At 54.7% G+C, this 16937-nt stretch overlaps 1 protein-coding gene across 1 annotated transcript in view; it reads right to left on the bottom strand.

Moving 5' to 3' along the window:
- PTK2 (protein tyrosine kinase 2) overlaps window positions 1-16937 on the bottom strand; it is a 241902-nt gene that overhangs the window by 4132 nt on the left and 220833 nt on the right. Inside the window, 6 exon segments of the mRNA XM_030304586.1 lie at window positions 630-710; window positions 1778-1933; window positions 3159-3167; window positions 6233-6339; window positions 6661-6700; window positions 10043-10105. Coding sequence (XP_030160446.1) covers window positions 630-710; window positions 1778-1933; window positions 3159-3167; window positions 6233-6339; window positions 6661-6700; window positions 10043-10105 — 456 coding nt within the window.

The raw sequence follows: 16937 nt of genomic DNA, 5'->3' as shown, positions 1-16937 counted from the left end.
AGACTCTGGGGGACAGAGCCACATGTGCGTGTGGTCCGGGGCGGCATCCACCTCTGGAGGAGACCGGGGGCCCCTCTGGAGGACAGAGCACACCCTGGAGGCCGGCACAGCTGGGTGCTTTATGAAAACGATGCAGCTGTGTCTGCTCAGCTGTTAGTCAACACATGATGCACAATGGCCAAAAATGGCAAAAATGAGGATTACTGCTGAGAGACCGGGTTTTAGGTGAATTGTGATTCCTTAAAAAAATTTTAAAACACATGTTTTCACTCAAAAGGCACTTTTCGGTATCACTACTCTACATGGAAAACCGGCACCGTGTGCAAACTCTAATTTTTTCAGGAGAATTCAAGGGAGGAGGGTGGGCTGCCTCTCCCGGCTCATTTCCGTTGTCCTCTGGCCTCTCCCCGAGCTGGCGCTGGAGGATGTGGCCCTCACCCAGCCCTGCACCCGTGCTCCCCACCGTCCCCTACGAGCCGCCTGTCTTTTGGGCCCCGCCTCAGCGGCTGTGGAGCGGCAGTGGAGCGGGATCTGACCGAGCCCAGTGGGTGCCGGCCCACGCTGCCTCCACGGTGAACGGCCACGTCCTGGCAGGCAAGCCACGGCCCACGGGCCTCGCTGCGTCCTACCTCTCGGTGAGTGCTGGCTGGCAGGACAGGAAGGGTCTCGTCCACGGTGGCCAGTAATGTCCGCAGGGCCAGGCCGACTTCCTAGCAGACAAGACCACACCCGTGTCAGAGCACACGCAAGGACTCTCACGCCAGCAGCGCCCCTCCCCTCGGTGACAGGCCTTGTTTCCTTTCTGACACTGCATGGACATTTCCGTATTTCTTTTCCTCAGTACTGAGCCCGATCCGAACTTACAGGAATTTCTAACACTCAGATCTCTGAACGCTCAGGATGTGGTCCCTGGCGGGACGATCAGCCGGCCTCGAAGAGGAAGACATCCTGACGCCCGCCAAGGCGTGGGCGAGCCTGTACAGCACGGTGCTCAGCGGCATAAGCCCGCCCCGAAAGGGGAGATGGGGCACCAGGCCCCTGGGGACGCCGCCAGTTTTGCAAGGTGAGGAGAGTCTGGGAGGCCAGCTGTCTAACGGTGTGAACGAACTTAACACCAGCGTAGACCTCGCGGTGGCTAGGAAGGCAGACTTTGTACCACAATTTTAAAAGAAGCGTCTTCAAGCGCACGTTTTGGAAATCCAGGCTTAGAGCCAAGCTTTACGGCGCTCCTTGCGCTGCGGACACCCCTGAGCCTGCCCAGTGCCCTGCCCCGTGGGGGCCTGGCATCGCTTTTCAGAGCCTCTGGCACTCTCTTCCAGGACACCACGCCCCTGAACACAGCTTGGAAAGGCGAGGCTAGGCTCGCGGCAGGACGTTTTCATTTCTGTCTGACCCTCGTTAGAAACGGCTCAGAGAGCACCCACACTTCAGAGAGCTGAAGGAAACAGCACAGCCAAAGCCCCCGACGTCCCTGTCCAGGACGGCCCCTTCCCCGGACAGCGTCTGAAGGACAACCGGTCTCCCGCGTGCGCGAGCTGGTGCTCCCACGGCAGAGCCGCGTGTCCCGAAGGCGCGCACAGCGCTGGCCCGCCTGCTTTCACGCTTCACGCTACAGGCTGGTCCGTATGTGTGAGCAGCAACTACCACAGGACCGACAGTTCGTCCTGACTCGGCACGGTCACTGTGCGGGACCCTCACACACGGCTCCTGAAGCGCCAGGTCTGACTCCGAGGGTCCCCGCGCCTTCCGCGGGAGTGGGCACGCAACTGTGGTTTACCTTCACCATGGGAACGTACTCCTCCGGGGGGGCTGGCTGGATCTTGCTGGACATTTCGATGACAGCCTTCACCAGGCCCGTCACATTCTCGTACACCCTGTCGTTGGACCGGTCCAGGTTGGCAGTGGGCGGGGGGCTGATTTCCTGGGGCTGAAGCTGCAACACAGAAGCTGCCGTCACCTCGCCAGCCCCCACTAGGTGGCAGCACATCCCTGCAGCTGGGCGGGGGCGGGGGCGGGGTGGGGGGTGGGGGGTGGGGGGTGGTCTTTAAAAGAGATCAAAGCAGATCACACCGAGTTTTTTGGTCTGACCGGGCTACGGCTCACTTGGAGGATGACAGGAAAGTAACCCATCCACGTGACAAGGGTCCGAGGCAATAATTTTTTTATAACTTTGAGCTCAGTTCAAGGGAAGGAGATGGCATCACACACGTTATACTAAAAGCCCCAGATTCTTCCAGAGAAGTGATTCAAGGCCCCCCCACAATCATTCGCCAAGAAAGAATGCACACATTTGGCATCTCTCTGAGGATTTCAGAGGAAGCTGATCGAGCGTTCTGCGTCAGGGAGACTCCTGCAGGAAGTAAGAGCTAGGGCTCAGCGTGGCTGTCTCCACACCACCGAACTTCGGAAACGTGCGTGTTCCCTGCACGACTGTTAGGAGACGGCAGGTGCAAGTCTGTGAAGCGACACCACATGCTGGCAGGTGTTGCCGCCGGGAGCCCAGCGCTGCCCTCGAGGGTGGCGGGGCCTCAGCTCCTCACCTGGCCGCGTGGTGACGGTGACATAAAGGGGCTCATGTGCAGGCGCCCACCCCAGGGCCCGGGCACAGAGACACCACGAATGGGACCCAGGATAAGCCGGACTCCGACCAAAGGCGGGCGAGCGCAGGGTCTGCGGAAAGTCCCCAGCGGCATTTAATGGCCCAAGTTGGCAAGAGCAGGCACAGAACGGCAGCCTGTGTGTTTAAGAAGACTCAACCACAGCAGGTGACAGCAGCCGTTTGCCGCTGGGTCTGCGGCCAGCGCTCGGTCCACACCTCTAGGGGCCACTCTGCACCCTCGGGCTGACTCTGTCCGAGGAGCCTGGGACCTGGCTGTTCCGAGTTTGGGATTCTCTCTCTCTGCCCCTCCCTGCCTTGGGCTCTCTCTCTCTCTCAAAAAATAAATAAGTTTTGGGACATGGGACAGATGTGGACAGGAATGGTCAGTCACTGCAAAGATGCTCATGCCCCAGTCTCTGGCAGGTAAAAGGCTGTTTTTGGTGAGGAGCCCGGCAAAAGTGCGCCCCCCGCCCCCCAGGCTTCCTGATCTCTGCTAGAGTCACATGCAGAGCGCTAGGTGTGAAGGAGTGGGACAGACACACAGACACGATGTGCTTACCCTCCATGGCTATTGTTGAACGGGAGATGAGGAAAAGTTAGAGAAATTTATCAGAGAAAGGGAAAAAAGAAAAACAGTATTAATAAAGGCAGCAGACAAAACCCCCACAAAAACACACGAGCAGAACCGGAAGGAGCGAGTCTGCAGCCTGCCCGCGGCCCTTGCTGCCCGTTGTCTAAGCACAGCAGCGGGCCGCCCAGGTGCCCGCACACTCAGTCACGAGGCCCGCCACACACCAGGCTGGTCTGCACGGAGTGAGTGAGAAAAACACGCAAAGCCTGAGAGGGCCAATCTGGTAGCCGTGCGAGAAGCAAAGCACTAGGGACTTCAGAGAGAAAGGCACCGGGATATGCTCGCTGTCACCGAGAACCGCCCGCCAGGCTTCTGGGCCATCGGGAGAGGCTGTCAACCTCGCTCCCCAAGTCCGGCCCCCGGCGCCCTCGAAAACGGGCTTTGTCGTTAGCCATAGCACCAGAATAAAGACCCCTGGCTTGGGGCTGCGTTTAGAGACGTCAGAAGCTTATTTTAAAAACAAAAACGGGTGCCTGGGTGGCTCAGTTTGTTAAGTGTCCGACTTCAGTTCAGGTCATGATATCACAGTTTGTGAGTTCGAGCCCTGCACTGGGCTCTGTGCTGACAGCTCAGAGCCTGGAGGTGGCTTCGGATTCTGTGTCTCCTCTCTCTGCCCACTGCCCCCTCCACCCTGCTTGCCCTCTGTCTCTCTCTCTCTCTCTCTCTCTCTCAAAAAAAAAAAAAAAAAAAAAAAAAGATTAAAAATAAATAAAAAAAAAATTTTAAAGAAAACGAAACAAACTCTTCTTTTGAGCCAAATCTTATGGTTTAAGGCTCCCTTATTTGAAAGTCACAGCTTTTATTTAATGCTTTTTCTTCTACAGCTTACACCAAGGCTATCCTATTGTAACTTAAAAGATCAAGGTAACTGGGGAAAGGTAGCTATCTTGCTTCTTCCTTAGAATCATCTGGAACAAGTGTACCCTGTGGTATAAGAGTTAGGCAGAACCTTAAACTTCCAGGTACAACCCTCCAGTGTTTCCCCTGCATGAGAAAGAGGGAGGTTGTTCCTAACTGCATCACTTCAAAGACGACATCTCGTCTCTTACTTCCTGCGCCGAGTCGTGTGCAGCCCTGTGACGCAGGCCACGCCCAGATAAAGGCACAGTTTCCTGAAGAGCAGCCACAGGCAGGGCTCCGTCAGGAAGAACCGCCACCATTCTGGACTCTCGGAGGCAAAGGCTGCTTTATGCTAACCCATCCAGAGCTTCTGTTCTGTACTTGCCCTTCGCCCAAGGCGGGTCACAGAAGCACGGTCTCAGCGCTTCCAGGGACCATGCACGGTGACCTTCCCGAAGCAACAGCTTTGTTTGGACAGGCATCTGTTCCTGGGTTCCTATTTTCTGGAGCCTGACAACTTGGAGACCCCTGGCGGGTACTTAGGATAAAGTGCCACCCTGTAGAGACATCAACAGTTCCAATGGCTCAGGTGGGAGCTTAAAGCCTCAGAGAATCCAGAATCAAAACAAAGCCACCAAAGAGACACCGATGTCTGGCTAGATGTTATCTGGATGAACTACATCTAAAGAGGAGTGTTTTTGTGTTAAAACAGTATTGCTCTTTGAGGCTGGATTCAGTAACCCCCACCAAACAGGTGAATAAGGAAGATAATACTTGATACTCCTTATTTAACAAATCTTCGCTTAATACATTGTAAGTGAGCATACTATTTCCGTGAAGATTTCCACCTGCTTGGTATATCAGAATACCCTGTGGGGTGCTGGCGCTGGAAGAGTCGTGGGAGGTGCCCCCACCACCAGCTGGGGAAACCGCAGAGGCCAAGCCCCTGGGCCCCGAACCAGGAGCACCACTGACTGCCAGGGGCGCCCCGGGCCCAGCGGTACCTGGGCTGCGTCCCGCAGAGGGGAGGCTGGTCTGGCTGGGTTCACTCCCCGGTCCCTGCCCTGTGTCTGCAGCTGGCATCTTCTCTCCCTACAGCTACCTCCTGACCCCAATATGGCAACATACCTGTTCTCTCTGGAAATCAGCATGTCGGCTAAAGGCCGGCTCGGCTGGGGAGCCTGTAACCTTGAACACACCCTCTAACCTCTGTGAAGCTCGAGGTCTCGTGTGAAAAGCGGAAACAATTATCAGAGCACTGATCCTGCGGGAGGCTGGCGTGAGGGCAGGTCCTGGCACAGCGTGCATGCAGGTAGGGCACCCGGTGAAGGTGGGTATCGGTGAGACAGCGTCTTTTGACGGAGAACACAGTTCCCGACTCTAAGATGCCGTCCTCTGCAGGAGGCACTTTTGTATGTTCCTCTAGGGAAAGCAAAGCTGCCAACTGGACCAGCGCATCACCTGACCACAGAGATACTAAAACGTGAAAACAAGGTGTAGCAGACTTGGGGAACAGGATACACTTTGAGAGGAAGACCCTCTCACGGAACGGCAGACAACCCTTGCCTTTGCTTCTCTGGGAGAGGACGGCTGCTTGCGCGAGACCTGGGGCCCGATGCTGCGGGGCTGGCTGGAGCCGGGGTGGGGGGTTCGGGAACCCCGACGGCCCCAGTCCCAGCCGGCAGGGCAGGTGGCACGTGAGGGCGCCTGAGCCGCACGCTGCCTTGCCTGGGGCTGGGTCCACACAGCACACGCGCTTTTACACGTGTGGTCCCGCCTCCATCTGGAAAACGGTGGCAGTTTTCCACCACTTGCAGACAGAGGGGCCTGCGGAAGGTCTCCCCCAGAGGCACCCTGGTTTAATTACTTTTTAAAACCAGAAACCATCCTAATGCTTTATTCCAAAGAACCACTCTGCCTGATCAGAGGGAAACTACCTAGGAGGCTGAGCTCTGACTGAGGCCCTAGAATCTACCACGTGACAGAAAAACAGAAAAGACAGGCTCCTGTCAAGCTTGTTCCCGCCTCCTGGACGGGTTCAGAGCCACACCAGACGGACGCCTGGGGCCCACGGCGGTGCCACTCTGCTCGTCCCGTCCTCGGCACTGACTCTGCTTCGTGTCACAGGTCACCGACCCGGAGCGAGAGGCTCAGACGCTCACCTTGACGCCCTCGTTGTAACTGTCCCCGGGGCTGCTGAGGCTGGCGAGGCTGCCCAGGTGACCGGGGGCTCCAGGCCGTGGCGGTTTCTTTGGCGGAGCTGCGGGATCTGGGAAAGGGAAGGTGTCCCCGTAAGTGACGTACAGTAACACACGGCCCAGATAGACACTGAACACGGGTTCGTGCTTCTGTCACACACACTAATCTTGGAGGGCACCCCGTGGAGGCGTTTCTGACGCATCGGCGGGAAGGTCTGTTTTCCGACATGCTAGGCAGGGGCTGAGTTTGGTAAACATCATACTTGCTTTGGTCCACAGAGGAAAACGGGTTACAAAGTCATGAGATACTCCAAAGCTAAGAAACGATATCCAGGTAAAACCCACTCCCCTCCACATTGTAAAAACTTGACAGGTGTCACGTCTTCACTTACCTGGTTTACCCACAGGCTGATAGATGTGTTGGTTTCCCGTCTGTGGGAAGAGAAAAGGTCGGTCACTGTGCCAGTGGGCACCATGGGGCGATGGCCTTCCCTCCCCTTCCGTCCCCTTGAACGTCTGTGGTAAGCGCTGGGCTCTGAGACCAGCGAGACGGGGGTGGGGTGGGGGGCTGCCTTCAAGGCCTAGGTGGGTGGGGATCAGGAAAAAGCAAAGCTGCCAGCAGGGTGTGGGATACACAGGAGCGTGGACGGGAGCGGTCACGGACAACTTAAAATTTCCTTCAGAAAAACTACGTCTCCGGATGCCTCCAGTCCCCACCTTTCAGGAGCACAGATCCAGGCCTCCCCAGTGTCGGGTCCGTTGCTCAGGAAGCCCCCTCCCTCCCTCCCTCCCTCCCGCCGGTCCTCCTCACAAGCAGGGGTGCGATCAGGAACGGTGACAGTGGGAGGACACCGTGGCGCTGGGGTGTCACTGTCACCCAGGGCCTGCTGCTACAGAGCCACCGGGTCCCCACTGGGCTCCCGGCCCAGACGAGAAGCCAAAGCACAACCGGAAGTTCCGCCCAGGGACACCATCAAAGACTGTTCCGCTCAAGGCCAGGCCTGCCGTGCACTGTCACACCTGCGGTCCCCCGGACACAACCTACCCCTGGACGAAATGAAAGCGGTCTTTTTACGCCTACACTCTACCTCTGGAGAGAGAGACTTACCTTGCTCAATTTAAGATAGTAAACTAGTTGCCAAATACACATATTTTAAGGTGCTTCACTCTGTCACGTGAAGGGATCTACCTCTTTAAGATACAAAGACTAGCAAGTGGGGCACGCGATTAAAACTGGCCTCCCGGAACCACACGCACTTCCACACCCCTGGTCTTAGACACTCACAAACCTGTATGGTGTGAAGAATGAGGGCTCCCTGACAACCCGTTCAGTGTAGCACTGTACAGTTAACCTATTTATTTTTAAATGTGTATTTATTTTGAGAGAGAGCAGGCACAAGTGGGGGAGGGGCGGGGGGGGGTTCCTAAACAGGCGCCTTGCTGTCAGCGCAGAGCCCGGTGCAGGGGCTCGAACTCACGAACCGTGAGATCATGACCTGAGCTGAAGCTGTGTCAGATGCTCAAACGACTGAGCCACCCAGGCACCTCTAACCTATCATTTACTTGACAGTTACTGAACGGCTCTGCTCCAGGCCCAAAATGAGCCCCCCCCCTCCCCTTGTGAAGCAGACAGTGTAAATGTAACCCAGGGAGCAAGACAGTAACAGCAGGTGCACATGACAGCACATTGCCAAGCCCGGTGGAAAAGGGAGAGGAGGACGGGGGCGGGGGGAGGGAAGGACACCGCAGGTTTCAGTAGGAAGATCAGGCCTTCTGAGAATGTGATCTGTGAGCACAGACTTGGGGTGGGGGAAGCCGTGAAGAACTCTGGGAGGGGCGTGGCCCAGAGACAGGGGATGCCCCGGCAGGGGCAAACAGCACGTGAAGAACCAGGCAGCCAAGGGAGCCAGAGGATGAGCGATGGCGGAAAAATGCAGGAAACGTGGCGAAAACTCTAAAAGTGGACACAGTCTGTGAGTTGTGTTGTGTTTCCCGATCCAGGCAGTAAAATACACATACTTAAAAAGAGTTAAAACACAGAATTTTCTGGTTGATACTCAGGTAGCAAGGAAAGTCCAATTAACTAGAAAATTCTATTCTAAGAACATTCTGGGTTAATTCAACAAATCTATGTACCATGCACTGTGCTAGGCAATCCCACAGGTTGGCTCTGGGAGGGGAGGCTCAGCAAAGTCTCTGCCTTCGCAAGTCCTATGGACGAGCCCGTGGCCAGGCTGTGCCGCGTATGCAGCCACGGGCCCTGGGCCTCGGAGGGGTCATTCAACTGTCTGGGGCTTTGCGTTTCCGGTTTGTTAACTGAGGCTGGTAACATTTACCTAACACAGAGTTGTCACAAAAGGAACATGCTGTCAGCCTGTGTATTATTTTGAAAAGCCAAACACTTTCTACTTTCTATGCACACTGATGGGGTCGATTTCCACTGGCCAGTTATCAGTGTTTGTTCACTGTCTCATTCCTCCTTACAATCTCAGTCTTCCAGCCGAAGAGTTCTCCCTGAAACCATGGTGCATTTTCCAAAGTGTTAGGTTGGAGCGTTTCAAGGGGTGGGCCAACCAGATTGTCGTCTCTAGCGAAGGGCTGACGGGAGACGGAACACCGCCACGGTCACGGGTGTTCTCAGCCCCCCCGCGGGAAGCGACCACGACCTGAACTGCACCCCTTGAAGTGAGCCATCATGTTGGCAAGTGCGCAATCTGGCATCTGGCACCGCGACAGGTGGCCGTGGCCTGGTTTTCTAGGAGCCTCGGTTTACTCCTCTGTGGGGTGCGTGGCACCAGTCCTGACTACAGGAGAGCTGAGGCCTCAGGGGGGAGGCCTGAGGACGGCACTCGGCACGGCTCCTTCTCATTGGTACTAAGCACCCGGGCCCAGCAAATGCTCCGGGACCGCCAGTGGACCTGTCCCGCGCCGTCCATTCCACAGGGTGTTTCCGGAGAACGCTTCTAAGATCCAGGCGCAGCTCCCTCCCTTATGTGCCCACTCCACGCACCGTCTGGGGGCCTGCTATGTGCCCCGTGCTGGAACACACACAGTTCCCTTTTCTAGCAAAGTTTCCTATTAGTGGTGTTCTCAATGCCACTTCCTTGAACGGGGTTGCCGTGCGTGCTGATCCTCAGCCTTACCGACTTAAGACAGACTGCCTGTCGCTCGTTAAGCTTTCCACTCTACGGAAGGAGACCTGTGTGCCGAGTAACTGGTCGTGTGACTTGCTGCTAGTGAATCAGCAACGTCCAATATTCTGCCCACAGAGCCCGCTGTACCAGCACATTCTGACGGGAAAGGCCCAATCTCCCCACGCTGGTGACTGAGCGCATCCTGTAGGGGCCAAGTGTCAGGGGCAGCTGGATCTCACGGTACAGATTGGAGAAGCCTTATCAGGGTGCATATCCATAGGTCTGTCACCCGGCAGGCACAGGTTTCTCTGTTGTACCGGGAACTTCTTTGACTGTTTAAAGAAATCTGCTTTTATTTTGCTCAGACACCTGCTGATGGAGATAAAACCATTTGACCTGTTCTCCCTAAAAGATCAGGGGAATATTTCCAGCAGGCTTTAAGTACATTTGGGGTAATCATAAAACCAGCTCTTTAAAGAGAATTTAGGCATTGCCCCTCAAAGCAGACACAAGAAAAACGCCTTGCTGTGGAAACTAGAACCATGCACCAAGAGGGCAGAACTAGCGAACGACAGCTTATGTGCAGCGACAGCATGCATATCTCCCGAGTTTTCCTGGCGAAAACCCAGCAGCTGCTTACCGGGCCCTGAAGACTCCCGTCCTCCCTGTCGATGCTGCCTCGAGAGAGCCGCACGTCGGGTTTCTATGGCAAAGGAAACAAAATTGGACAGTTTCATCCTTGCTTTGAAAATCACGGACATTTTCTGTATTAAGTCCCTTTCTCTTACGACACGTCGTCATCTGAATGAGAAGAGTTGAAAGTTCCCCAGTTTCAGAAAAATCCTCAAACCCGGTGATGACAAACCCAGGTCCGTTGCCCCGGCAAAGCCCCTCTCTCCACATGTGCACAGCACACAGGAGTGTGCAGAAGCCCCGCGCAGCACGGTGAAGTCCGCAATTCCCCTCTCTTCCCAGCAGCACAGAGTTTTCTTCCCGGCAGAGAGAACTCCAGCCCAGAGTGGAAAAGAACAAGAACCCCTTCCTGCGTCCTGGCAGAGCAAGGTTTACGTGTACTTGGCTGTACCCCCAAAGCAGCAAACAGTCCAGTCACACGTCACTCCCCTTCCCCCACCCAACGCATCCATGATACAGAAACCAAATGGGTTAATCTGGATTTAGTATACGTAAGAGTACGCAAATCTCGTGAATCATGAATCGTTAACCTAAACAGAGTAGGTTTCGTGCCATCCTGGCCGAGCTCGGCAGAAGGTTTGTTCCCCACGAAGACCAGTCTGTGCAGTGGCCTCTACCCTGCCTCCCTCTGTCCGCGCGCTCTGGCCACATACCCCTTCTCGGGGTCGTTGCCTTTGGCTTCCCCCGACAGGACTGCTCAGTTCTTGGTCTACAGATACCCTCTATTTGGCAGGGATCGTGCGGCAATGACTTCCCTCATTCGAAAGAGAACGTCTCGATCTGTCATTTGTGTGTCTGTATACCCTGCACCTGCAAGGACCCAGCACCGAGGACACAACCCATAAGCACTTGTGGGGTGTGGGGCGAGGAAGAAATGAGCTCTGTCTCTCCCTTCTTATAAACATGTTTACAAAAATGAACCATGCCATAAAATGTTGTAGCCTCTGTACGACGTTATATAGTGGAAACTGGTAAAAACCACGTTAAAAGGCTGCACAGCATCCCCCAGCATGAAGGCAGTCATAAACACGTGACAGTGAGGCACACGGGCTCTGGCATCTGGTTCCCTGGGTTCGGATCAGGCTCCAACCCTTTTGAGCTGTGTGGCCTGGACCTCAATTTCTTCAGCTCCAAAATGGGGCAGTAATAGTACCCACTGCCCAGGCATGATGGGAGGACTAATTCAATTACCACTGGCAAAGTATTAAGTCAGTAGCACAAAAGTGTCAAGTAAAATGAAGAGTTCTGTTACATGGTGGGGCAATCTTCAAATTTCAATTGTATAAACAGTTGTTGATTAAACACCTTTGTATACAAACATTTGACTAAATCCCTGATTATTTCCCTGGACAGATTTCCAAAAAAAAAAAAAAAAAAAAAAAAAAAACTACTGAGTCAGAGGGTTTAAACGTTTGAACGGTCCTGGGTCTCAGCTGCCCAAGTGCTGGGCGGTCTGGATGTCCCCCACCAGCAGGCACTCTCTGTGCCCTGCCACTAATGACTGTCATTTAAAACGGAGCCAATTCAATCAACAGAATACTGTATCAATCTGCCCTCCCGTCCTAAACATTAGAAATCCCTGCCTCTTCTCACTGGACGCCAGGCTCCGTGAAGGACAGAGGCCACGGCTGTGTGCTTCCCGTGGGGTCTCCAGGACTTGGTAGAAGGCAGGACGCACAGGTGGGGAAATGAAGCATCCACACAACTGCCCTGCGAACAGTGTCCACGCCCCTGGGACAAAGCATTTAGCCTCCCGAAACCCACTCCTTGGCTGGAAAAGCGGTAGACTAATACCCACCTCCCATGGTGAATACAAGGATTACATACGTGCTTGGAACAGTAACGGGCACCATTAGACATTCAGGAAATACCTGCTGCAGGAAAGCTCCACTGAAAATGCAAGGTAGAAAGAAGCTTGTACAGACGAGGAACCTGAAGCTTAGAAGGCAGAATTATAGGCGTACCTCAGAGATACTGCAGGTTTGTTCCAGATCGCCGCAACAAAGCAAAAATCACAATAAAGTGAGTCAAATGAATTTTTGGTTCCCTAGTGGCTATAAAAGTTACGTTTATACTACGCTGTAACGCATGCAATAAATAGCGTTATGTTTAAAACGCTTGAATTAAAAACTATTCTATTGCTGGGGCACCTGAGTGGCTCAGTTAGTTAAGCGCTGACTCTTGGTTTCAGCACAGGTCATCAACTCACGGTTTGTGGGTTCGAGCCCCATGACGGGCTCTGCACTGACAGCGCGGAGCCTGCTTGGGATTCTCTGTGCCCCTCCCCCACTCGCTATCAGATACACTTTAAAAAAAATACTTTATTGCTAAAACATGCTAACCACATCTACTGACCCTTCCTTTCACGAACGATCTCTCTGGAGCAGGTGACGCTGTCTGACAGCATTTTACCCACAGAACTTCCTTCCCAAGTGGGGACCGTCCTCCAAGCCCTGCCGCCGCCTTACCAACTAGGGTTCCGGAATATTCTAAATCCTCTGTTGTCCTTCCAACAATCTCCACGGCATCCTCGCCAGGAGGAGCTTCCATCCCCGGAAAGCACGTTCTCTGCTCCTCCCCGAGCGGCACCTCCTCGCCCGTCAGCTTTATCCTGAGACGACAGCAGTTCGGTCCCCGGCCCTCTGGTCCCCACCGCCTCCGCGGGGCCGTCCTCCGCGGCCGTCCTGAGCCCCTCAGAGTCCTCCACGAGGGTCAGAGCCACTTCTTCCAAACTGCTGTCGGTGTTAACGTTTCAACCTCTTCCCACGAAATCACAGGGGTCCTTCGTGGCACCTAGAACAGTGACCGCTTTCCAGAAGGTTTTCAACTTTGCGCGGATCCGTCCGAGGACTCCCTGTCTATGGAAGCTATATCCTTTTTTTTAATTAAAAAAAATTTTTTTAAACATTTATTTATTTCTGAGACAGAGAGAGACAGAGCATGAACGGGGGAGGGTCAGAGAGAGAGGGAGACACAGAATCGGAAACAGGCTCCAGGCTCTGAGCAGTCAGCACAGAGCCCGACGCGGGGCTCGAACTCACGGACCGCGAGATCGTGACCTGAGCCGAAGTCGGACGCTCAACCGACTGAGCCACCCAGGCGCCCCTTAATTAAAATTTTTTTTAAAAACATACGTTATTTATTTTTTGGGAGAGCGCAAGCGGAGGAGGGTCAGAGCGAGGGGGACGGGAGGATCTGCGGCAGGCTCTGTGCTGGCAGATGTGGGGAGCCGACGTGGGGCTTGAAATCACCAACCGCGAGGTCGCGACCCGGGCCAAAGTCGGACACGCAACTGACTGAGCCCCCCAGGTGCCCCGAAGCTGTATCCTTACAAAATGTATTTCCCAAGTAAGAAGACTTGCAAGTCAAAAGTTAACTCCTGATTTGTGGGCCGCAGGACGGATGCTGTGCTAGCGGCACGAACACAACACAAATCTCCGCGTCCATCCCTAGCGGGGCTCTGGGGTGACCAGGCGCCTTGTCAGGAGCAGCAGGACTTTGAAAGGAATCTTTATTTTCTGAGCAGAAGGCCTGGAGGGTGGGCTTCAAATACCCAGTCAAGCGTGTCGTGGACAGATGCCCACCAGCCGGGCTCTGTGGTCCCACCGCTGGGGCACAGGAGGAGGACACCTAGCACCACTCCTCGGGCCCTCATTCCAGCATGGTCACTGGGCACCGGCTCCCTCTTGAAGTCACCAGCCGCGTCGGCCCCTCCCAAGAGAGCCAGCCCGTGCTCCGGGGCTGTCAAGGCAGGCGCCGACTTCTCTTGGCTGCGGAGGTCCGGGACGGCGTCTCCCTCCAGGACCGGGCCGTCTCATCCACACCGAAAACCTGCTGCTTAGTGCAGCCGCCTTCGCGGACTATCTGAGCTCGATCTTCTGGAAAACTGGCTGCTTCGTCCCGCACTTGTAGGTTGTGGAGACGGCTTCTTTCCTGAACCCTCCGGAACCAGCCTCTGCTGGCTTACAGCTCTCCTCCCGCGGCTCCCTCGCCTCCCCCAGCCATCGTGGGACGGACGAGAGGGAGGGCCCTGCTCCGGGCCAGGCTTTGGCTTAAGACAACGTCGTGTCTGATCTGATCTCCCATCCGACCACCCGACTTTCTCTGCATCGGCAACGACGCTGTTTTCCTTCCTTATCATCAGCGCGTTCGCGGGAGAAGCACCTGTACTTTCCTTCAAGAGTCGTTCCTCTGCGCTCACAACTGGGCGAACCCTTTGGTGCAAGAGGCCTCGCTTTCAGCCTGTCTCGGGCTTCGATGCCTTCTTACTGAGCTTAATCACTTCCAGCTTTTGATTTAAAGTGAGACACATGTGACCTTTCCCCCCACGGGGACACCCAGCGGCCACTGCAGGGATATTAACTGGCCTGATGTGAGTGTCGTGTCTCAGGGAACAGGGCTGCTCGAGGACAGCGTGGTCCGTGGGGCCCCAGAACAATTACAGTCGTAACTTCAAAGATACTGATCGCAGGTCACCGCCACAGAAGTCTGAACTGCCGTGAGAATTACCAAAATGTGACCCAGACACGAAGTGAGCTAATGCTGCCGGGAAAATGGCACCAACTGACTTGCTGGACGCGGGGTCGCGTGTACGCCTTCCATACGTGAAGAAGATGCGACAGGATGACGAACGCCCCGAGCTGCCCGAAGCAACATGAGGTGCGTGCAATCAGGCGACAAATACGTGGTTTCTTTTAACCGGAGCAAATGTATCTTTTAAAAAGTTGACTTATTTAGGTCATCTCTGTACCCAGCCTGGGCCTCGAACCCACGACCCCAAGACCAAGAGCCGCGTGCTCTTCCGGCTGAGCCCACCAGGAGCCCCTGACTGGAGGAAACATTTACTTTTTTACTTAAACAAAAGCAACTTCTGTTTCTTATATGCTTGCACAGTTAGGTGCTGTGTCCCATGTGTTTACGTTGGCATTTGGATCTCCAAACGAACCACATGAAACGACTTATTCCTGACGCACAGGAATCCCCTCACATTACACTTTCCCCAACACAGCGTTTCAGTTTCAGCCGAGAAAACCTATCTCTATAACGCGCACTTGTGTTCCACGAACAGAGGTATGTAAGCTTTTCCACGCAGCCGACAGCCTGTCTCAGAGGCGGGTGCCAGCACGGGGGACTCGAGAGAGCCAACGCCGGCCGTCAGAGAGAAGCGGCCGTTCGTGCCTCTGCTCCTGGGTGAGGTGCGTGCAGAACATTCTAGATTTGAAGACAGTAATACAAAAAGAAGAAATTTATATTTGAAATCTTACAGAAATAGGTCACACACATAAAGAATGTTTGGGGCTGGTTATTTGGTTATTTTCCCCATCAGGTATACCTTCTCTCTCTCTGTCTTTAGGTATAACTTATATACATTATACACAAGCCCAGTGCGTTTTTATAAATGTGTGCCCCCACCTAACCCAGTACCCAGATCAAGATACTGTGGATACCCAGCAGGCTCCAGTTGAGGCCGGCCTCCGCCTCGCAGAGGGGACCGATCTTCTGACCCGCAGCCAGAGAACTCACGTTCTCCACAGTGCCTCCCCTGTGTCGGGGTCGTGAACGTGATCTCTGTGAGACCCGTCCCTGTGGGCGTGAGGAGGGGTCTCGCCCACCGCGACCCGTGTGCAGCGTCCCACCGTGCGACCCCATCTGTTCTGCAGGAAGGGGCAGGTGGGTTACTTCCCGTTGCTGGTACCAAAAAGGACACCGGTGTGAACATTCCGTCCCCTGTGGCCCCGGGTGCTGCGTCCTCACAGGCAGCAGGTGAGGGCTGAAGGCACGGTGTTAGGCTCTGGGGAGGCAGCAACCACCAGCCACACCGCAGTCTCTTCTTTCGTGTGCTGTCACTGCACTGTCATCACCTCTGGAATGCAGCCGACACAAGAACACAGGAGGGGCGTGGCCTGGCCCAGCAGAAAAGGGCCAGAGGGGGGTCTCGCGGCGTGTCCTTGCCCCCCCACCCCGAACCCTCGCTTGGCGCTCCTCATGCGTAGACTGCCTGGGTCTGTATGAGAGGGACAAACAGCTCAGACATTCATTTCCTTTTTCAGAAGACAAAGTCGGCTTTATAGAGACAGGCCTTTCTGGCTTTAAAATTAAACTCCTATCTTTAGCGCAGCACCGCATTAGAGGAGTACTGTGCCCGCTGTAAGGAAGACGAGACTGTGACACAGTCAGCCTGTCTTTAAGCCATGCCCAGTAGGAAAGAAAGCCCTCTGAGCAGGCTGATGAGGCTGTGGGCTCTCTCCGGCCAGCCTGTGAGGGCTCCCGCAGGCAAAGGGGCACCCCGGGAGGTCGCGGGCTGGATGGGGAGAGGGCCCACTGCCAGGAGCGAGTGCCTTAGGTCAGGGCTGGGCGGCCAGGGGCAAGCGGGAGAAGGTGAGGGAGCCCTGACCCCCCGGGAGTACGCAAGGAAAGGCAGCAGCCGTATTTACCGGCAGTGACCGCCCTCAACGGTGTCAGTCCTAAGAACGGAAGATTCCAGTCGACACCTGTCGATGCTCATCTATTAGAAGACGTTTGGGCGAGATTACTGACAAAGCAACTTGGGAGTCAATCTTTCAAACAAGAATACAGCTCCTTACCCAGGGGCACAAGCTGGCCCCACAGAAGGGAGTAGGGGTGCTGTGCCTCGCATGGCCCAAGGACCCGTGAGGGTTGGGGATTTGTCACCAGGTCACGATGAGACAGAAACAGAAGGCAAGTATCTTTAAAAAATTCCAGAGCAATCTGAAATAGTAATTTTTAGGTCTGTTGGAGTTCGTATAAACAAACTTGGCTCATGTTCTGCATATTAAAAAAACCTGTTTTGTCTTTTCTAGTACTTGTTTTTATTTTATTTT

The sequence above is a fragment of the Lynx canadensis genome, chromosome F2, assembly GCF_007474595.2.
Source record: "Lynx canadensis isolate LIC74 chromosome F2, mLynCan4.pri.v2, whole genome shotgun sequence".
In the NCBI taxonomy this organism is placed as follows: domain Eukaryota; kingdom Metazoa; phylum Chordata; class Mammalia; order Carnivora; family Felidae; genus Lynx; species Lynx canadensis.
This window is presented reverse-complemented; position numbering and strand designations above follow the sequence as displayed.